This window comes from Curcuma longa, chromosome 12, assembly GCF_044706935.1.
Source record: "Curcuma longa cultivar G26 ecotype Majalengka, Jawa Barat chromosome 12, ITB_CL_G26_1.1, whole genome shotgun sequence".
Classification (NCBI taxonomy): domain Eukaryota; kingdom Viridiplantae; phylum Streptophyta; class Magnoliopsida; order Zingiberales; family Zingiberaceae; genus Curcuma; species Curcuma longa.
The window spans coordinates 2,087,169-2,109,999 of record NC_133872.1 but is presented as its reverse complement, the minus strand read 5'-3'; the positions used below and the strand labels follow the sequence as shown (position 1 = coordinate 2,109,999).

The window sequence follows — 22,831 nt, the reverse complement described above, 5'->3', positions numbered from 1 at the left end:
TTACTAACTGACTCATATGGATTGTAGACATGGATGGATTGATCCATCTAAATTTATTTTAAAATAAATTAATAAAATTTTAATTTAATCATGCAGATTCAATTTTAATCGACAACTCTGCTCGTTGCCACGAGTTGTTGCATGCCTGCTCTAATGCCTCGTGCCGCATGTCAATGTCTGTTGATCACTCGCATTGAGAGACATTTCTTTACAGGGAGAAGGAAGCTTGTACAAAACAAGCATAAGCATGAGGAGCAAGGACTTCCTCCGGTGGGTCAATTACCTTTTTAATTTATCTTTCTATATAGATAGCTATGGAATCGACTTAGGTAGGATGTGATCTTTTACAGAATAAGGAGCAAGAAGTTGAAGAGAAAGCAAAGTCTAGCAAAAGAGAAGAAAGATCTTCTTACTTGATCCCTTCGTTTCTTTCTCTTTCATTCTATCTTCCTCTTTCATTATGTCGTGCACTATACTTAATTCATTCGGTAGACATATATGATAACATTCAAATATATATTCAGTTCTCTATGACACAATATATTATTATTTTATTATGAGAAATAGATGTCCAACTTAATCTTTTAATATCATCAAAGGAGACGAATCCATTTTAAAAAGACTATTTTGCCATTGGACTCGAATTCTTACTTCCTACTCAAATGACGAGCACTCAGCTTCACCGAGGATTCCAGCTTGGAATCTCATTCAAGAACATTCTGCTCTCGATAATACTCAGTGTCGTAGCTCTATATTCACTCAAATAAAGTTATCGATAGACTTACTGATCAATCAGGCCGATAGTTTGAAATAATCAATATATCCAAGTCATTTTGACAAATAAATATTCTCTGTCCCTCCATAGATTATAAATAGAAATTCAACATAATCTACTAGGACGAAGCCAGGCTAAATATTTTTTGACAAAAAATTAAAAAAAAAATCCCCAACTGATAATTAACCAAGGGTGAAAAAAAAATCTTATGGCTGATAATACAATTATATATATATATATATATATATATATATATATATATATATATATATATATATATATATATTATAGCCCCGATGGACCCGGGCTAAAGCCCAAGTCCCTTATTCCGCTTTAATTTCGATGAGTGCATCTTTTTTGAATATTATTTATGATTTTTAATATATCGATAAATATTATTTGAACAGAGAAAAACTATCTCGTAGAGATGGAAGTCTTCGGTTAGTAACGGTTTTAATTCAGCTGATTTAATTAGTCCTTGTAGACTTAACTGCAGTATCATTTGCAATTGAATAACCGTCGACGCTTGGGCACTAATTATTGTGTATTTGAGTGCACCTTTCAAACCATGACGGCCAACAGGTTCTTATATATATATAGCCATCTTCTTCAGCTGTTGCTCGGCGCCGCCGGTGAGCAATGCGCGCGGCAGGGTAGCGCGGAGCTCTGTGCCCCGGCGGACTTTGCTGCAGCAAGTACTGCTGGTGCGGAAGCAGGCAGGATTACTTTGGTCCGAATCAGTGCCTGAGATCGATAATGCAGCGGCGACGTGCCGGTGATTATTAATTAGTTTGGTCAGATGCTGAATTAATCAATCTAGATTTATTTTAAAGAATATATAATATCTCGAAAGGAGTAATTTAAACGCGCGTGTCTATATATATTTTTAAATCTATCGTATCATTTGCAATGACCATCAATATCCAAGATAAAACTTTGCTCGACCATATATACTAAACTCCGTAAAAATTTCTATAAATAATATTGTTCCATGAAAATTATATTCCACCTAATTAGTGAGTTCGTACTTATGTTTCCCCATCAAACTCAATAGCTTCTTATCCGTTCACGTACGTGAACAGAACAAATTTCTTCACATATTTCTCACGTTCGATCGTATGTGGACCTTGGTGCATGTACCGGCACAATGTCCAGAGATGCCTCGGTGCTTTGCCTCGCGTTTTTGTGATGACTGCCGTACCGTACCCAAATATAATTATTGAATTCCTTTCTTTATATTTTGGTTTAAAAAAGTGTTGATTTCTGAATTCCGCTAGAAGTATAGTAGTAGTATTGGTGTGTTAAGCATGGTAAGATGCAACGTATGGGCATGCGTACCTCATGTCTTAGAGCAACTGCAACGCAGCTGGCGTACCCTCCCTCTCTCCTCTTTCACTGCCTCTCTCCTTCACTCCTCCCTCTCTCCTCCGATTAACGCGTTAATACCTCTGAACACATTAATACCTCTCTCCTCATTCACTGCTCCCTCTCTCCTCCACGTCGCTCCCTCCCTCCTCCACATCATCCTATTAACGCGCGTTGAACACCCGTTGCGGATGCTCTTAGCTCAATTATTTCTCTCAATGGCCGCGTGTCAAGCGACTGACACTGCAGCCGTGGACCCATCCTACTCAGCAAGTAACTATTCCATCTTACTTCCGCTAGAATTTGAGGTGTGTTAAGTGTGCTTGAAAGCAACTTATGACCATGCTGCATGATTAATTATTTCATTTATCCTTATTTCAATCGAGACTGCATGCAGTAAAATTAAGCCGACGTACGGTAACGCATCTCTCTCTATTTAAGCACCACCTCCGTCCCATTTCTTTCCATCATCCAAACCATGACGACCAGTACTAGGTTCTTAGCCATGGTCTGCATCGTGGCCGCGCTGCTGCTCGGTGCCTCCGGCGAGCAATGCGGGAAGAAGGCCGGCGGTGCTCTGTGCCCTAACAATCTCTGCTGCAGCCAGTACGGCTGGTGCGGTGACACGCCGGATTACTGCTGCCAGAACTGCCAAAGCCAATGCAACTGCCCCTCCCCACCACCTCCATCACCCTCCCCTCCACCTCCAACGCCCACCCCTCCATCTCCGGGCGGCGGCGTGGCAGACATCATCAGTGCCTCCCTGTTCGAAGAAATGCTGAAGAATAGAAACGATCCAAGATGCCATGCAGTTGGTTTCTACACATACAACGCCTTCATAGCCGCCGCCAACTCCTTCGCCGGATTCGGGACGACCGGCGACATGGACACCCGGAAGCGGGAGGTTGCTGCCTTCCTGGGTCAGACCTCTCAAGAGACTTCTGGTTAGTAGTACCATGCCAAGCAATAACTATTATAGTTGGTTAAAATGGAAAACAAAAACAAAAACAAAATTTTGTTCGATTTCTTCATAATTTTATCTCTAATTATTTCCTAGTTTGTGATTTTTTTTACTACTATTAATATGGTGCTTCGTTTTGATGGGCTTTCAGGTTGGTGGCCAGGCCAGCCATATGATTGGGGTTACTGCTACAAAGAAGAAATAAATCCCCCTTGCGGTACTAATTACTGCGTCCCCAACCCTCAATGGCCGTGCGTCTTGGGACAAAGTTACCACGGCCGTGGCCCGATCCAACTCAGCTAGTAATTTTCCCACCCCTATTTTTTTATAATTGTCAAATAATTTTCAAAGTAGTAAACTCATATTTTTGTAATATAAATAAATAAAGCGTAACTAATTTCTCCCTGAGCAGCAATTACAATTATGGCCCAGCCGGAGAAGCTCTCGGGTTGAACCTCCTCAGCAACGCAAACTTGGTCGCTACTGACGTATTGGTCTCCTTTAAAACGGCCATTTGGTTCTGGATGACCCCGCAGGATAATAAACCCTCGGCCCATGATGTGATAACTGGCCAATGGATACCGTCCGATAATGATATACAGGCTAATAGACTTCCCGGATACGGGGTCATCACCAACATCATTAATGGAGGTATCGAGTGCGGGCACGGTTTCGATCAAAAGGTTTTCAACCGGATTGGATACTATAAGAGATACTGCGACATGCTCGGGGTGGGTTACGGCGATAATCTAGATTGCTATAATCAGAGACCTTTCGGTGTTAGCCACGTGGAGTTTCAACAACTGCAGACCTTTTAAAACTAGATCGCTAGAAAATGGCGATATATATATCGTAATGAATAAAATCTGTGGCTCTCTATTTTTCTTTGAATCAAAATTCGTCTTGCAGAAAAATCTATTTAAATCGAAGGGCAACTCCCCAAAAGAGTATTTTCAGAAACATGATTAAATACCTTTCATAAATTTTTAATTTCTAATAAACCGACTTTATCAAAATTTTCTCATAAAAGTCATAAATTTCCTTATTTATTTTTAGAGTATAATCTAAAATGTTGATTAATTTTTTTACCGAACTAATTGCGAAAAAAAATGAGAAATAAAAAGAATACAATCTGCAGGAAAATCTAAAAATAAAGGAGAATCAAATTTAACAACTCCATTTAATTAATTTTGAGGAAATAAACTTAGTTTTTAATTTTTATTAGTCGAGATAAATTAAATTTGCCTGTGTTTGAAGATTTTTATTCCATTAAATTGAATTTATTTTTTAATAAAAAATTAAATAGTTAATAGAAAATTAGAACCATTGATAAATTTCTAAATTATTTTATTTTTGAAAAAAAAATTCAAAAAATGAAATGAAAGGAGTAAAAATAGTATAAATATTTAACAAATTATAAATGCTGGGAATGTTGCGCGACTCTTCCTGCGCGATCTGTGCGCGCCTGCTGACGTGGCGCGCACATTCGCTTCGCGTGCGTAACAACGTGGCTCCGATTCTCTCCTCTCTCTCTAAACCCATCGCGCCTCTCCTCTCCGTAAACCCTAAACCCAACGCAAGGTTAGAACCGCCGATTACTCGGCATTTTCCTCTGCCCCAACGTAGAGAGCTATTACTCTTTATCCTCTAAGAGTGGTCTGGATCGGAAGCTGTCGATGATGTTGCGAAGAAGAATTCAGAGAATCTTGAAGCCGAGGAATTGATCGAGGAAGATGAGCCGGAGTTGGCTCCTGCGGCAACGGAAGTGGCTTTTCCGCCGAAAGATGAATCGGCCGCTAAATCAGATGAATTAGCCGAATCTGAAAGGGGGAACTCGAAAACTGCTGAGGAATCGGCCATATCTGTCGATAATGACACTGGTTTGACTGAAGAGATAAGCCAAGTTACGGAGGTTGCTGCTACTTCTCTTGCTTTTCTTGAATTAATGTACTGATTAGGGAATATCTCGCGCTATGCAGGTCCAGCATAGCGCTCTTCATAGCAGTTTCTTTTGTCAAGTCTGCCAAAGTTATTAATCATCTCAAAAGCCATATAGAAGCATGATGCCGTGACAAGTAGAAAATCTTCTTCTGGTTTTCTTACTTTACCTTCATACTCATGCTCAATCTTATAGGATAGAAAAACCGTACTAATAACTTCTCTGAGCAGTTCCGGCACATGTTATGCTGCTAATGTGCAAACTAGCTCTTAGATTATGGCTGACTTTTACAGATAATTTTAAATTTGGAGAAACTCAATAAAAAAAAAATTAGGAATGTTAGTATGCTTTCTTGACCTGCCATCCACTTTCATAGCTAAATCCTATTTCGCACAAGGGTATTCAACCACAAATGAAATTTGATGAAGAAAAAGGATGTCTTCATGTAAGATCTTCATTGGCTTTTATGACATACAAAAAGGATGTCTTCACTTAGCGAATTGAGTCTCAATAAGCGTTGCTGTATGAAATTATATCTTCTTATGAGATTTTTCATATGCGATATTTTGTATATGTCTATCAGTGTAATTCTAGTAATGTGGCACAGAGAAAGCTTAATCTTCATTCATGATACTGATGGTTTGGAATGTGACAATAACTTACATCATATTGAACTCCCTGATACCTGATTCCATGCAAATCATAGCTTCAAAGTCATTCTCTTGTCACATCAATTTCAGAAGTTAACGTTTAACATTCAAGTTGCTATGTCCTATCAATTTGTTAGAATGACGATACTACTTAGTTAATATGTTTTCATCCACCCTCCTGTATTATTTTATGCTTATTGCAGATACTTTCTGTTAACATAAAGAGTTTCACGGGCAGCGTTGCAACACTTGCCAACTGGTTGAAATCGTTTACGGTAACAATGACTGCAAATTTGCTTTTGAGTTGGACCTTTGGAGGTTGAAATTCTGTTACCATGTGCTTCTCTCTAAAAATTGTCACCTATTTTTGTTGCATTAACATAGGATTTTTTCTATCTCCATCTTTGCCAGGTATCTTTTTGATTTATGCAGTTGTGAGTGCTCTCACCCTATTGTTTGTCATAATATGGGTTCTTGAGACCAAGGGAAGATCTCTTGAAGAAATACAATGGTCTTTTAGATGAGTTCTGTAAATACTCATCGAGTGTGCTCTTTATATCTACTTGACTCGAGACCTGTCAGAGTTCTCGAGCTTGTTCAGCCATGGTTAGCTGTTGCTTGTACCTGTTTTCTCTTGTATCACACGTATTTTTGTATCCTGCTTGTTTAGCAAGTCCACTCAATGTAGCATCCAACAGTGGAATAATTTGCAATTTGCAGGAACAAAGACAAGGTCATTATGAATGATCAATGCGGCTATTTGATGCGGACAAAAATTTCATCATCAAATGAAGGTGGTGTTGCTGCTGGGTTTGCAGTATTGGATAGTATTTATCTGACATGAGAAAGCATGCTTGAATGTGAGCTTCTGTACTATATAACTTGGACTTTGTTCTATTGATTAAATGGTTTGACTCTATCTGCAAGATCTTATTAGGAATCATTGCATTTAGTTCCTTGAAAGTTATGGTCATGCTCTTAAATTCCCCCTGAAGCAAATGGTTTTGACCCCGGCATCCCTTAGCTATCATGTATGTTGCATTGACAGCTTCAGCCATCTATCAACAATTTACAATCTTCCTTGACGATTCACTTTTTGGCATGTGCTTTCCGTGTGGATGGGCATTTTGTAAGCTGATAATGATCATTTTTTAAAGTTTCAGCCGAACAGTTTGATATTTGAATTGTGACTTAGGTTCACAAGATCCTGCATGCATCACCATTGCCTGCTTTTGTTGTTTTTTCACCATATCAATAGGCTTTTGAAATCCATGTATTTCCTTGTGTGAGGACAACTCTTTACACGATCCATAATAAGTTCATAACTCATATGATGGTGCAATGTTGCAGGTTGGTCGATTGGAGCTGCAAGGCGTGCATATTTAAACGGATGTCAAAATTTGAGGCAACCGGAATAAACTCTTCTAGGTTGTAAAGCCAAGCAAGCATATCAATATGGATGTGCCTTGTAGAAATCATTTCTGAATAAAACTTAAACTTGGCAGAAAATAAAAGAATTCCTAATTTTCTTTTTCCCCCGAATTTGTATGATCAAACATTTTTCATCTTATCCACGAATGCAATGGCATTTTTTTTAGTAATCCAGATATATGAGTTTGGAACTCAATTAATTATGGAAACAGACTCCTATTCATCCACCGGATAAATTTGAAAGAACGATAACTCCTCTTTTTAGCTGTCTTAAAATTTTCATCTAATTAGAAGAAAATAGATAATCTCTTTTCTAGTGAATGATAAAGGAAGTAGATGCACGAACAAAGGGAAAAAAAAATTAGAAGAGATTGAAAATGTTTTATTAGGAAAGAAGTAAAATACTAAAATGATTTTAAAAGTAACTTTTTTTTTCTGATTTACTTGGGGGGGGGGGGAGAGATAGATGGACGAGATTTTTAACTTAAAAATAAATAAATACCTTTTATTCAGGGTACAATTTGTTAAAGATTAACAATGTTGCATTTTTCATCCTGAGTCATGTTCACCAAAATAAATAGGGAATAAAAAAACTTTTTAATTCTTTATCCTCGCTTTTTCATTTCGGCCGTATCCTTTGTTGGTAAACAAGCAAATTAACTACATTAAATAAACGACATTTTTATTGAGCTTTAATATGGTACAGTGGCCTTCACAAATATTATCTGAGGAAATAACGTTCCCTGTAATATTTGATTAACACCAAAACCTTATAAAAATCTACAACAAAAAAATTCAAATCAATGTAGGGGACTCAACCAGAATTAAGTCACTAGTAGTGACCAAGACCGAGCAATCATAAATGCTACTGGAAAAATGGTTGTGAAAATTTGCCTTCATTTCCATCCATAAAGATGAACCATAGTTTAGTTAAGGACATCACATTTAGACAACTGTCTATTAATGTTTTTCAATCCCTTAGACAAATTTCTGGTCACTATTAATGTTCCTTTGATTGTGATTCCCATTTGGAAAAAAATTCCTACAAATACGCCGTAGCTGGGAATCGAACTGCGGATACCTGGGTTGCAGACCATGACCCCGGAGACAAATTCTAGTTGCAGATTAAGGACATCACAACTCATCCTTTACATGGAAGCACTCTTCATCCCAATAGAATGGGAACTTCAACTTGGCTGCCGTATGGGGCATGTCCCAGTCCTCGTATATAAACCTGTGTGTGATGCAAATCAATGTATGCAAATTGCAATAACCAGAAAATAATGCATGGTTTGCATTTCAAATGCAAAATGTGATTAAAGATATTATAGGCAAATTACGTGTGACAAATAATATGAATAATATGTAAGAGTGTCAATTCTGTGATGTCTAATAATCCTATACTTTGCCCAAGTTGGTCATTGAACTTGTTGGTGATCGTAAACACAAACAGAACATTTGGCCTAAGGTATATATATAAATCATTTAATATTTTCATTTGGCAGGATCTCATTACACTGAACATCTTAAATGCACCCTTAAGTTATTCCATCAGAATCCTTTGTTCTTACTTGAACTCTATATCTAGTTTGACATAATATTTATAATGTTCTTTACACTAGAAAACTTAAATATTACTAAAAAAAACACGTTGGTTTATCATTGGAGTTCTGTACATTTTGCAATGACAACTCCGTGTTCATGATGATAAAAAATTTGGAAGCATTAAAAGAGTAGAATTTTGATAGAGTTTAGTGCCCAAGAAATTTGCATTTTCATGCACAAATAGAACCAATTTCAATGCTGAAAACAAACTAAACAAAGCCTGAAAGAGACAGTTTTCCAGGAGGAAAAAAATCTTTCTCATGATATAACCCTAGACCGTGCCATGATTACTAAAAGAAACCTCAAGACAAAGCAGACAATTTTCTTTTGTTGCATCTGCCTTACTGGACTTATCAAGGTAGATGTCATCAAAACAGACTTATTTGATTAAAATCTTGAAACCAAAGATGAAAACTTGAAATCACAACCTACAAGGGAAGGAATCAGAATTATTTGGTGTAATATTAATTATCAATCAGTTATCAAAGAAATAAAATCATTCATTGTCGGAGATACTATAGTATCAATGACCACAGCAACAGCAATAGGATATATGAAACTATGATGTAATGTGGTAAACAAATTGAGAGGGGTACCTGGTGAGGATCATTCACAGGGACAGAAAATGTGCTATTTGAATAAATTGGGAACTTGGCAGGAGTCCCTGGGTACTTGAGTGAACTTGACCCCAGTAAAACAGTACCCTTCCCTTTTAGGACCACAAAGGTTTCTTCACAAGAGTGGTGATGAATTGGCGTGCGAGTGCCTACCGCGAATGTCTGTAGCCAAACTTCAATCTAACAAAAAGCTAGATATTCAGAGTAGCCCTCTTATATGAGAACACTCAAGAAAGAGCAATATATTTAAAGGCATGCCAGTAATGGCCGACTAATGAATTGATTCCCTACTTAAAACAGTCCAAGAGCCGACTCATTGTTCCAAAATAGATGCACTAGTGAAATGAGTTACGAATACACTACATGAAAGATGCATAAATCATTCATTAACTATGGCATATAGTAAGTAGAGGTGTACTTTATCTAAAAGCCAAGAAGGATTAGGGCAACGATTCCGGCGACGTGGCTCAGCTGACTTCCGGCGACATCTTCCCGCGGCAAATGGATGGCGACGGCAAGGGTGGACCAGACGAAGGCGACGGCGGAGTGGACCAGACTGGTAGCCTCGCAGAGCTCGGGCGGCGGCGTCTTCCCGCGGCGAAAGAACGGCGACGGCGGAGTGGACCAGACGAAGGCGACGGCGGCGACTCGTAGCCTCGCAGAGCTCGGGCGCCGGCGTCTTCCCGCGGCGACTCGTAGCGTCGCAATTTAGAAATTTATCAATGGCAGAGGCGCGATTTCTAGTTTTCTATTACCTATTTAATTTTTTATTAAAAATGAATTCAATTTAATGGAATAAAAATCTTCAAACACAGACAAATTTAATTTATCTCGACTAATAGAAATTAAAAACTAAGCTTATTTCCTCAAAATTAATTAAATGGAGTTGTTAAATTTGATTCCCCTTAATTTTTAGATTCCCCTGCAGATTGTATTCCTTTTATTTCTCGTTTTTTCGCAATTAGTTCGGTGAAAGATTAACCAACATTTTAGATTATGCTCTAAAAATAAATAAGGAAATCTATGACTTTTATGAGAAAATTTTTGATAAAGTCGGCTTATTAGAAATTAAAAATTTATGAAAGGTATTCAATTATGTTCCTAAAAAATAGGAAATCAGTAACCTTTTATGAGAAAATTTCTCTAACTAATTTCTTCCTAAATTTTGGCTTCCTCTAACTAATTTCAAGTAAATCATACTCTATAAATACACATCACATATCGTTACCAACCACACACCGTCTCTTTCTCACCTTCACCAGAGTCATTAATCTTCAAGTTTACAAGAAAAGAGGAAAGGAATACATTGTGAAAATAAGGAGATAGAGAGCGTTCATGGCTGTCGTTGCAAGGGAGAACGATCATGTCACCTCTCTTCCTCATGATCTCGTCGTGGAGGTTTGCGTCCGCATCGCCTCCACCTCTGCCACACCGCGCAAAGACATAAAGTGTTTGCAAGAATCGTGAGTAGATTGTCGTAAACAATGTCTTCATATACATACATGTAGATGTGTAGATACATATATGTGATTGTAAATTGATTGAACTGGATTTTTTATGATTGTAGGTGCAAAATTTTTCATGAAGCATCGAGAGCGAAAAAAGTAGGAAAATTCATGAATGTTAGGAGGGAATTAGAACTCAGTCTTAACTGGTTCGATAAGCAAGAGTACTTCGACTTGCTTCGTGCTTGTGCCAATTGTGACAACTTCAATGCCTACTTCATCCTCGGCCTTGTAAGTTTTCATATATATAATATATTTTACATTTTTATTTTAAAATAATTTTGAATCCAAGTGATCACTGAATGCATGTTGTGAGCAGGAAGAGGTGTTCAACCTGAAAGAGAAGACGCTAGGATTGGACCATCTGCACAAGGCTCAAGTGGGCGAGCACCCAGTCACAAGTTACATGCTCGGCATGATACTGTTTCAGGAGCCGGAGACACGGTCGCTTGCAGTGGAGATGTTGAACAAGTTGGCTGCCATGGACAGCAGTAGAGTAAGCACTGCAGCAGCACCTGGCGATGGTGCCTTGATTCGAGCGTGCAGGAGGGAGGCAGCAGAGGTCATGAGGTACATGACTTGGGAAAAGCCAGGGCGAGTCGACTCAGTGTGCCCGAATCAGCGATGCGGGAGAGTCTTCAGCACCTGCGACTGGGACTTGTGGTCGTATGACGAGAATCGAACCTTTTGCAGCGACATGTGCAGGTGGAGGCATGAGTTGGATCTATTTGCTAGATCTTGAGGTCAATGCGTCCAGAAATTGAGGTCAATCCATAGAAAGATATCAAGATTCTTAAATGAGCAGTTTGTTCACCTGTAAATATGCCTAATATGCTTATTTTAGCAGTATGAAATTAAAAGGTAACTTTTTTACCTTCGATCTAGAAAATCCAATTCTCCAAGATTTTTTTTTGGGGAATAATTAAGAGATTACAGTGTGATAAAATCCTCAATATATCTAAAAACCATTGGAAACGAAGTCTTAAAGCATGTGAAATATGTAGTAATTTTTGTTGTGCAATTTATTTTGATTTGAGCTCTCCACGAGAATGTTTTCACAGGATGGTTGGCTGAATCTTCCTGGTGCATGATCCAAATTCCACGTTATAGTCCTTTCCCTACCATACAAAATAAATTATAATGATCAGACATAAATAAGGCAGGAATTTGAGTATATAATTGATATTCTAGATTGTTTGACAGATTAAGATAACTAGATTTGATTAAATGATCTTAGTATTATAACTATTACTAGTTCTATAGCTTTATGCAGCAGTATGATAAAATGTTAGCTAAAGTATGATGGAATGGCAAGTATGCTAAGCTTATAGTATCATCATCGTCGATCTTAAAGTGTGTATGTCCCAACTATTTTAAAGTTGACTGCATGAATCTTATTACTCTATAGAGCTCTACATAAAATTTATCGTGTGCAGGCAAAATTATTCCCATTTTGAACGACCTATGACTTTATCGTCAACATAGACTATAGGAGTGTTTTGACAGTGTTCTCTAGCTTTAAATTCTCTAAGAAAGATTATGTAGCCATCGAAAAAGTCATGTATATTATGAGAAAAGTAGAACTGGATGAGATATAAGACATGATTAAAATGCAAGATTGGTATTGTATTTTGTGGGAGGCAATCATCAGGAGGTCATAATGTGGTATGGGGACTTCACAATGCAATAAAAATTCACAATCCTGATAGCATTTTGCTTGGGTTTCTTGGTAAGCTCTGTCTTGAGCCAGCAAACATTTCATGTAAACATTTTTTTGGTGTGTACTACTGATCACTTGAACCATTATTCTTCTTTTTGTCATTGTTTTATGAGGTTTGATATCAAATTTCACAAACCTTGCCCCTTAATACAATGACACTGGCACTGCATAAAACAATGACCAAATTCCAAACGATAGTTTTTCTTTCAGTTTAGCTTCCTAACATTGTTGTGTTAATTTACTCTGTATTTTTGTAAAAATATATAAATATTTCAAAACAACCTAAAGATAAATAATAGCTCATTTTTCATTTTTGTTATTGATATAATTATTAATGGAAAATATGCTAAATAAAATACTGGACACATCATTTCGCCACCAAGATTTACCTCTTTTTTTTTTTTTTTTGAAATGATCCCAAAGTTGTAAAATGCTCAAAATGCCCTTACTATCTAAAAACTTTTCATTTTACCCGCAACCACTAGCTCTGTTAAATTATTTAATGGAACGACGACATGACAAACATATTGCATCATTTTGGAGTTAAAAATCATCACATCATCTTTTCATTAAGTAACTTAACAACGTCTATAGTTGGAGGGTTCAATAAAAAATTTTCAAACTTTGGGGGCATTTTGACAATATTGGAACTTTAGAGCTCATTTTGAAAAGTAGTTAAAGTTTGGGAGGTGTAATGAAATTTTCCAAATAAATAATATATATCCAGCTACTATGGTCATCTTAAAGCATTTTTCTTTTGATTTGCTATTGTTGTTAAAATTTTATAATAAAAAGAGGGAGCTATTTCTAACTTTCTGTAACAATTTGGTCATGTCACACAAATGAGGTTTTGTTTGCAAATTAGAAGAAAAACTGAGCACTGGATTTACATTGTGACATTGTAGGATATACAAATGACATTCTTCTATCTACCGTGGGATATAAAATTAAATTCTTCTTTCTATCTCTAATATATGTTGGGTCTTCTTTTCTTCCTTGATATAGGTGGCACTGAAGGTCTCTTTGCACAGAAGACTTGGAAATTACTGATGAGGTTCTTGCTACATACAAAAACCAAGGTGTAGAAATAGTTACTGTAACTTTCCTGTGATCTTATTGAAGTCAGGTGCCTTTCTAATTGATAGAAACTCCTTGTTATATCTAAAGGTGGCTTTGATTTACTGGACCGAACAGTAGATCAAATTAGAACAACTGAACAAGTAAATGCAACTATGAAAGCATGTCGTGTTCTAAAGTTGGATGGTCTTGTCATTGTTGGAGGTACCTTGTAAACTCTCCAAAAGATCTCCTTGTGTGTTCTCTACCTCACAATTTCTTCATTGCTTTTGTGATTAGGAGTCACATCCAGCTCAGATGCTGCCCAACTCGCAGAGACATTTGCAGAGGACGAATGCACAACAAAGGTACAGCTGATTTGATTATCCTCTTTATCTTTCATTCAGGATTCATCCTCATGTTATTACATCACATATGTACACCAAATTTGTGTTCTTCCTTCATAACGTTCACTCTTGTTGTGATGAGGTCACCAACAACCATATTCACCAACATTTTTAGCCTATGCTGGTATTATGTATACTGTTCATAAAAATGTTGCCTTGTGAACAGGTGGTTTGGTGTCCCTGTTACATTGTATGGGGATCTTAAGAATCAATTTGTGGAGATAAACGTTGGATTTGACATTGTATGCAAGGTAAGTCCCAACCAAGGGAATGAAATTTCTCGTTGTTATCATTAATTATCTTTCTTCAAGCTGATGCTTTCCAAGAAGACTAGAATAATTTTCCCACATTATTTGATAATAGATGAATGCTAATACTTTCTCTGTTTCAGGTTAACTCATAGCTACTAAGCAATGTCTACATAGATGCGCTATCTGCAGAAAAGGTAACAACATTCTGTCATTATTCGAAGAAAAGGGCAATATATCTTCCAATTATTTTGGTCAGGTGGTTAGGATTCATTTCAGATCAGATAGAAATTCTTCCTTGCAAAATCTCATGGCAGTACTTTTGGTTATTCGACCCTATAAGGACTGGTGTTTCAAGAACCATTACATGAATACTTGCATGATCGATGAATCAATGATGCATTTTACCATGCATATGCAATCAATCATATGTGAATCATCGTAGCAGTATCCCTAGCCAAAATGAATAGACCAAGGATAGTTTCCCACAAAGAAAAGAAACGATTGAAAAAAGGACAGTCAGGTGCATGAAGTTTCTGCCAATGCGGGGTCCTGACAAAGCATTTATTATATGCAATATTACCTTGCTTTGCAAGAGGCTATTTCTGAAAAGGAGACATGGAAGAAAAAATATCTAAGGAAAGACTAGGGATTTTTTCCCCAGTTTCTTCAAATATAATCATAAAGGTATTAATTTTGTAAAATTTTAACTTTCTCTCCCTCTATCCTTCCAAGGAATCACATAATAGGAAAAACTTACTTCATCCAAAATTTTTTTTGACAGTTCCCTAGCTATTTCCCTTTCCAGTGAATGTTTTTAAAACCAGATTTGACCTGCAGGTTAAATCTGGAACCAACAGCAAATTCAATCTGATTTACCTTTTAAACGTGTTTAACCAAACTGATTTACCTCAAATCGGTTTAAATGAGAATAAACTAGATAAACTCCCTACAATTTTGGCAAAGTTACAATTGACTTGTTAGCCTTGTGGTGGTGATTCTTCATTTCTATTGGTTGTCGTACAAATCCCAGTAAGATTAAATTAATAAAATTTTGGTTTCTTTTCCAATTAATTATTATAGTGCTATATAGTATGAATTATAAGGATCATTTGTTTTTTATTTTGTATATTTATTTCATCAGATGTGTATTTAATTATAAGTGCGCAGATTTTTAGTTATATACAAACTTTGTATATTTTAAATTAATTTTTTTAGGGAAAATTTTTTTGATATGCTTAAGATATTCATATAAAATATTTTGTAGATATGGAAGTATAAATTAAATTTATGATATTGTTTTCTTGGTCAACTAGCCATATTAGTTCTGCCTAGCTATTGAATGCAACAGCAAGCAATATGATGTTTACTCTCTTTTTTCCGAAAACAAACATTTTTTGCTCATAATTTCAAAATGCACATGATAAACTTGTTTTTTATGAATAATGGAGTACTGGTAGTCATTAGAAATTGCGTAGTTTCCCACGGTGATCCAATTGATTTGCAAGAAATGTTCCCACAATAAACTTTGGGTTGATTAACCACTAGAAAATTTATAGGCAGATTGGATTCCCGCTGAGTTGGACTTAGGTGCCACCATATATATTACTTCTAGCACCCTTTACTAGTCCAAATGATATATTTGTGCATATTAGAGTATAGATCGAGTTAATCAAAACAATCATAAAGTGGATAGCATCAGTGTAATTTTTTTTATAATTTGAATATCTAATTTTTTGAATCGATAATTATAGAGATCATCAATCTAGTCTCAAAGAAATTTTTTATTATGTGTCATTTTACAGTCCGCATTTTAAAATTATTTCTCAAGAGGAAATTAAATTCATGAACACCTGATTAACTGTGAAAACATCTTGCACTGTAGCTGTGGGGTAGATTATTATTGTGTAGTTAGTATCACATAATCTATGCCATCACTAATGACTATGCCAAAATAGTTTTCTACCCACAAACCATAGAATTAGAAGAAATAGGAAAGAAAATTAAGAAAAAAACTATCTTATTTAAAAAAAAAAATCGGTGACGACGAGTGCAAGGCAGTGGTAAACATATGGATGTGGAGGTGATGAAGGCATGAAGCATCGACAACAACCCATGCTAGGTGATATATTGTTGCCTCTTTGGTGAGCAATTAGGAATACCTTCAATCACTTTCAACACATTCGCAAACAAAGAATTAGAATTAGGCCACACTAACCTACTATTCTGATCGATCCAATTGAAATATTTAAAAGGATAAATATTTTTTGCTTGTTTTTTTATTTCAGATGAATGGATAATTTAAACATTCATGATTTTAGACAATAATAATTATTACAACTTTAATAATTGTACAATTGGCGATGAAAATATGTTTTTGTCGTCAACTTTGACGATGAAAGTTTGGTTTCGTCGTCAAATTTGGCGAGGAAAACTTTTGTTCATCGTCAACTTTGGCGACGAAAAATTATTTTCGTGCAAATTTGACGACGAAAACTTATGTTCATCGCCAAATTTGACGACGAATTTAGCAACCAAAATTAATTGCGTCGTCATATTGGCGATGAATATAGTGTTTTTCGTCGCAGAATTTTACGACGAGTTATTACCAATGAAAAAATATTTGTCACAAATTTTGTCGCCAAAATTTTTTATGACAAAAATATTTTTTTATTTTCATCGTAAAATTCATCATATGACTGTATTTTCATAGTGATAGTTTATATTATTCAGGTTGCATTAAGAAATTTAGATCAACTAAAGTTAAGGGCACTCTAGTCAAACAATATGGGATGAAATATTATTTTAGTTTTTTTTAAAACATATATATCTTTTCAATGAAAAAAATAATAAAGGGCACTTTTTTAAATTTTTGCCCATTTAAATATTCTATATTTGCAAATCGTACCATTGAAATATCAATATCCAACACCAAATTTTAACCGTTTAAAATGGCTCCTCGATAAAAAAAAAATTCTATAAACACTGTTCCATAAAAATTATATTCCACCTAATCGAGTTTGTACCTGTGTCCACACCAAACTCAGGTTCTTATCCGTTCCCTTGAATAGAACAGACCTCTTGATATATTTCATGTCATGTCGACGTGGGCCAAATGTAGATATTTCAACAATAATATCTTGGAAAAGTAATTTAAATAAGATAAAAAAAAGATATTTTATTATAATTATTATTTTCATATATCAAAAGTTCACTATATATATATACTCGTTATTTACCAGTCCAACTCCAAGAGTCTAAAGTCTGAACCGTGGCTTAATAAAGCAATCTGATGTTAAAACGAGATTGGTCACAACTCACAACCCTTAGAATAGAACAAGACACCTGTGAGAACACAAAAGAAATGATGGAAGAAGAAGGAATGAGGTTCTTTGACAACTTAGAGAAAATTAATGCTCAAAGATGGATGACAAAATAGTATAATATTATTTGAGTGAGTAAATAATAATTTTAAGCGACATTTTTAGTATTTTCACATAATAATTAATGCTTAGTTAGTCTCATTACCTATCTTTCAGGGTGATTAACGTGGTCCTATGGAAATTTTTCATCGGTCACTAGGGTAAATCAGGAAGTACGCACAGCGATTAGCCCAGACGTTCAGCATCCTTTGATTACGCTCCTCACTTGGAAGAAAATTCCTATAAATTCATCGTAACTGGGATCGAACCGCAGATGCCTGGGTGACAACCTGAATATCCGACCGCGCTACCATCCCCCGGAGACTATAATTGTTAGTTTAATTGTCTATATTCAAGTGGGGTTACAAGAAATTTAGACCGATCAAATTAAAGTTATGGCCATTCTTGTCAAATAATGTGGGATGAAATATTGTTTAATTTTTTAAAAAATAAATGTCTTTTCGATGAAAAATATAATAAAGGGTGCCTTTTTTTAAATTTTGTCCATTTAAATATTTTATATTTGTCATTGAAATGACCATCAATATCCAAGATCAAATTTTGCTATAATAAAATAGCTCCTCGAAAAAAAAACAATTCTATAATGACTGTTCCATAAAAATTATATTCCAGATAAACGAGCTTGTACCTGTGTTCGGACTGAACTTAGCATCTTATCCGTTCACGTCAACACCGCAAACTTCTTCATATATTTCATGTCATATCATGTCGACCAAATTAAATGTGTTAGTAATGTGACTCTATCCTTTCCCTCACGTTTTTGTCATTCTGCAAATTCCGAACATTACAATAACAAAAAAATAATAATAATAAAATTCATCATCCAACAATTTTACACGATCGATTCCATAATAAATATTACAATTGGTGATAATAGAGAAAAATATTATCTCAATTTCATCGAGATTTAATCCTTATCTATTTCAACAAATCTATCCAATCATAATTAACTCAATTATATAAAAAGCACGAATTCCGAACCCAAACTGTTTGCATTGGCTTAATTAACTGCGGCTTGCTTAATTCTGCTAGGTGTGTGGTGGAAGGCAACTTATGACCATGCTGCATGATTTCATCCTTATTTCAATCGAGACTGCAGTAAAATTAAGCCGACGGTAACGCATCTCTCTCTATTTAAGCACCACCTCCGTCCCATTTCTTTCCATCATCCAAACCATGACGACCAGTACTAGGTTCTTAGCCATGGTCTGCATCGTGGCCGCGCTGCTGCTCGGTGCCTCCGGCGAGCAATGCGGGAAGCAGGCCAACGATGCTCTGTGCCCTAACAATCTCTGCTGCAGCGAGTACGGCTGGTGCGGCAACACGCCGGATTACTGCTGCCAGAACTGCCAAAGCCAATGCAACTGCCCCTCCCCTCCAGCTCCGACGCCCACCCCTCCATCTCCGGGCGGCGGCGTGGCAGACATCATCAGTGCCTCCCTGTTCGAAGAAATGCTGAAGAATAGAAACGATCCAAGATGCCATGCAATTGGTTTCTACACATACAACGGCTTCATAGCCGCCGCCAACTCCTTCGCCGGATTCGGGACGACCGGCGACATGTACACCCAGAAGCGGGAGGTTGCTGCCTTCCTGGGTCAGACCTCTCAATAGACTACTGGTTAGTAGTACGATGCCAAGCAATAACTATTATAGTTTTGATGGGCTTTCAGGTTGGTGGGAAGGCCAGCCGTATGATTGGGTTACTGCTACAAAGAAGAAATAAATCCCGGTTCTAATTACTGCGTCTCCAACAATCAATGGCCGTGCGTGGAGGGACACTACAAAAAAAAAAAAAAAATCCACAAATAACGAATGAATTTAACGATCGATTATAATTCAGTCGTTAATTTAACGACTGAATTTTAACTTCGGTCTTTAAATCGGTCGCTAAATAGCTACGGATATAAGTTCAGTCGCTAATTTGCGATCGAAATTAAAATTCGGTGGCTAAATTAGCGATCGAATTTTAATCGATCGCTAAATTAGCGATCAAATTTTAACTTCGGTCGGTAATTATAGAATTTTACGACGATGGACAAATTTAGCGACGGATTTTTTATTCAGTCGTTAATATTTAGCGACGGAAACCTAGTTCAGTCACTAATTAATGACCGAATTGGAATTCGATCACTAATTAGCGACTGAACTAGATTTCCGTCGCTAAATTAGCGATCGAATTGAAATTCGGTCGCTAATTTAGCGACCGAACCCAGGTTTCGGTCGCCAGGTTTATTTTCCCCTCTGCTCACTCCCGAACCCTAAACGCTCGCCGTCTCTCCAAATCCTACAGACGCAAGGTCTCCTTCTCGGCACGATCTGCTTCTCCGGCCGGGATCTGCTTCTCCGGCGAGATCTCCTTCTCGTCCTCTCCAATCTCATTCTCCGGCACGGCACGATCTCCTTCTCCGACACGATCTCCCTATCCAATCTCCTTCTCCGACACGATCTCCTTCTCAGGTAAACCCTTAATTTTTTCCCCTTTTGTCCCCTTGGGTGCGGTCCTGCAGCCGGATTGGCTCTTGCGCGGCCGGCGCTGGGTCTGGTTGGCCGGCCGCCGGGCTGGTGGCACAGCCAGTGGTTGGGTCTGGTGGCGTGTCCGGCCGCCGGGCTGGTGGGACGGCCGACCTTCTTCGTTTACTCTCATTTTCCCAAAAGATCGGTCCTTTTGCTTTCTTTTTTCCATCTGGCGATAATACTGTGGTAGATCAAAATCCATTCAGAGTCACTCTATCGGTCTCGATCCCTCTTCTTTGGCACCTAGAGTTCAGCTTATGGTTACATTGTTTTTTGATGATCGCTCTATTGTAATCTAAGATTTTGCTTTGACTTTTTACCTCTTGTTTATCAACCAGTTTTTTTTCTTTCACCTGTACTCGCATAGTGTCTGAATCGGACAATTCGTTGACTAATTGTCTTGAGATCAAGCTTTCGCTTCAAGTTGAACCTGCTCGGTGATCTACATGTTGTATCTGTTTTTACGTGTGAAAAATTTCTCCCCTGTCACGACATAGTGCATATCTGTAAATCTGCGTCAATGATTCTTTTCCACTAGATCGGATTTTTGTTTTTTTTGCCGACCTTCTGGCAATCAACCCACAGCCAATGGAAACAAAGTTTGGTTTGTAGAATAGACTGCAAAAACAGTTAAAAACAATTGAAAGGTAAGATGCAGAATGGTCTTATGTTGGGTGAAGAGTTTAATTAAGATACTTACACAATCTTGTGAATCTCAGAAGTGAGGAGTAGGCAACCATTGTCAAGCCAGTTCACATCTATTATGATTCTGTATATGTACATCACTTTATTATTACTTATGCTATTGTCATGCTTGAGACTGGATGATACTATCTTAGTTTCTAATTTTTTGATAATACTGTCTGTCCTCATAGCCAGGTGAAGGTTTACAGACTATCGACATGAACCAGATAGACAGATATTAATATTCAGCAGAATACCTAGTTTTTTATTAATTTTTTTAATACATTTTTTATCTTCCTTTTTGTATCTTTTACCATGAAACATTTTTTTATATATGTGGGTACCTAACGTCCTACTTGAAAAATGTGCATTTGGATTCTTTTGGATGATCCCTAGTGGGATATAGTTAGATGATACTGACAGGATTTTACTATTGTAGTTGAATTGGATATATGGTATTCTGTGATATTTTTTGGTTTAGGCTTGTTGATTCTTAATTTGTACTTCTAAGCTGAAACTTTATGCATATGTAATGTAGGATGCTTGTCTGCCTCCATCTGTACCTAATCGTGAACAACAAACACGATTCATCTTTGGTTGTCAAGTCTTTCTTCCACCAGAGAGCTTCCTTACATTAAAGCTCCTCTTTGTATATGTTGTTCGAATGGATAATGGGTGTTGCCAACCACTCAACCCCCTTGTACAAAAGCCAGAATTAACTACTGTCATGGTTTCATTTATTCTACTGTCATGGTTTCATTTATTTTACTTTGGAATTAAGCATTTCCAATGAGCTAATGATAGTATGTGTCTCTTTTATGAGTTCTGTATTGAGATGAAAGGAAACATGATTTTGTTGCTTGCATTCATCATCCTCAAACAATGGTTATTATCTACATCATTGGTATTGGTCCTTGGCATTATTATTTTCAAATAAGATTATCTATTTGTTGCACCAACGATGAACTGTAGGTTGTCTTTGCAATATCTACCAGTCACAAACTACTTTTGCACCAACGACGAAGATATTTTTACAGGAAGGTAGGTTTATAATTTTGACTCTGTATTTTTTTTTAATTTCTTCTTTTTCATAATAGGCAAAATACTCCATTGTTTGTATCCATGGCAGTGTTTACTCTCTTGCATGGTTTATGTCAAATCAGGACTCCTTTTATTATATGTTATTGTATCATTCTTGTTGTTGTTATGTGATCGTCTCTTATTTTTGTTTCTAATTATATTGTATTGAGGTGTTAGTTCATAGCTGAAATGGTTAATTCTAATAATGAAATTATTTTCTTGAAAATTTGTTTGCCAAATTCATTTTTATCTCCATGTCTGATGCTTGTTTTTGGTGTTAACAGGGAATTGAGCGTATTCACCAGAATTTCTTCTCACTATGATTTGGGCTCTATCTACTGGAAGATTTGTTGTTCATCCTACCTGGTGAGAAATAACTTCTTTATTTTTGTTGCCTTTGTAGTTCATGATGTTGTGGTGCTCATTTATTTCTTAAGGTAATTTATTAAATTCATTCATTTTTCTGTTTGAGCAGGGTGGAAGTCGAGTCAACGAGCAAGATTTCGTAAGGTGGAAGCTTCAACTCTTCTCTATCTTTGCGTCGGCGAGACTGTCATAAAGAACTACTGCGAGCATGAGATCTGGTCGGAGTTGTGTGTGATGCATATTTACTTGTAGTTAGAGAAAATAAGATTGTTATTTTCTGTTTGATCTTTCATTGCAAAAATTATTCCTGTACGAACAAGTTTATCTTTTAATAAAAAATAATTTTTTTATCATTTAAATAAATTTGTGATATGGATTTTAAATATGGATTGTAAATATAGATTGTATGAGTAAAAATTTTAATAATGATTGTATGTTAATCATGGGATCTTGATAAATTTT

The 22,831-nt window shown here is 36.5% G+C and overlaps 3 protein-coding genes and 1 long non-coding RNA gene across 5 annotated transcripts; 3 read left to right on the top strand and 1 right to left on the bottom strand.

Moving 5' to 3' along the window:
* The first annotated feature begins 2,603 nt into the window (after positions 1 to 2,603).
* Positions 2,604 to 3,959, top strand: LOC141843136 (putative inactive chitinase-like protein LaCIC). The gene is made up of 3 exons (XM_074731171.1): positions 2,604 to 3,084; positions 3,253 to 3,403; positions 3,514 to 3,959. The coding sequence occupies exons 1-3, from the start codon at positions 2,619 to 2,621 to the stop codon at positions 3,917 to 3,919; spliced, it is 1,023 nt and encodes a 340-aa protein (XP_074587272.1). The 5' UTR covers positions 2,604 to 2,618; the 3' UTR covers positions 3,920 to 3,959.
* A 4,289-nt stretch (positions 3,960 to 8,248) lies between these two features.
* LOC141843418 (uncharacterized) lies at positions 8,249 to 10,611 on the bottom strand. Its single transcript, XM_074731485.1, has 5 exons — positions 10,597 to 10,611; positions 9,762 to 10,091; positions 9,323 to 9,523; positions 9,129 to 9,154; positions 8,249 to 8,355 (listed from the first exon to the last, which is right to left on the bottom strand). The coding sequence occupies exons 1-5, from the start codon at positions 10,609 to 10,611 to the stop codon at positions 8,256 to 8,258; spliced, it is 672 nt and encodes a 223-aa protein (XP_074587586.1). The 3' UTR covers positions 8,249 to 8,255.
* An 8,215-nt stretch (positions 10,612 to 18,826) lies between these two features.
* On the top strand, positions 18,827 to 19,351 carry LOC141843138 (chitinase 3-like). The gene has a single exon (XM_074731173.1). The coding sequence runs from the start codon at positions 18,899 to 18,901 to the stop codon at positions 19,334 to 19,336; it is 438 nt and encodes a 145-aa protein (XP_074587274.1). The 5' UTR covers positions 18,827 to 18,898; the 3' UTR covers positions 19,337 to 19,351.
* Positions 19,352 to 19,942: 591 nt separating this feature from the next.
* Positions 19,943 to 22,683, top strand: LOC141843139 (uncharacterized). Of its 2 annotated transcripts, none has more exons than XR_012603016.1 (4): positions 19,943 to 20,182; positions 21,462 to 21,964; positions 22,288 to 22,369; positions 22,479 to 22,683. It is a non-coding gene; the product is annotated as an uncharacterized LOC141843139 (long non-coding RNA). The 2 variants fall into 2 exon arrangements; XR_012603017.1 differs by having other exon boundaries at positions 19,947 to 20,182; positions 21,896 to 21,964.
* Positions 22,684 to 22,831: the final 148 nt, after the last annotated feature.

What these genes read in the sequence shown, in the direction of transcription:
- LOC141843136 (XM_074731171.1), top strand. Translation starts at nt 2,619, where the DNA reads ATGACGACCAGTACTAGGTTCTTAGCCATGGTCTGCATCGTGGCCGCG. An exon ending in GACCTCTCAAGAGACTTCTG is followed by an intron (nt 3,085 to 3,252) that starts GTTAGTAGTACC and finishes ATGGGCTTTCAG; the next exon opens with GTTGGTGGCCAGGCCAGCCA. An exon ending in GGCCCGATCCAACTCAGCTA is followed by an intron (nt 3,404 to 3,513) that starts GTAATTTTCCCA and finishes CTCCCTGAGCAG; the next exon opens with CAATTACAATTATGGCCCAG.
- LOC141843418 (XM_074731485.1), bottom strand. An exon ending in CTGTGAATGATCCTCACCAG is followed by an intron (nt 9,155 to 9,322) that starts GTACCCCTCTCA and finishes CTTCCCTTGTAG; the next exon opens with GTTGTGATTTCAAGTTTTCA. An exon ending in ATTTCAAGTTTTCATCTTTG is followed by an intron (nt 8,356 to 9,128) that starts GTTTCAAGATTT and finishes CATCACACACAG; the next exon opens with GTTTATATACGAGGACTGGG.
- LOC141843138 (XM_074731173.1), top strand. Translation starts at nt 18,899, where the DNA reads ATGACGACCAGTACTAGGTTCTTAGCCATGGTCTGCATCGTGGCCGCG.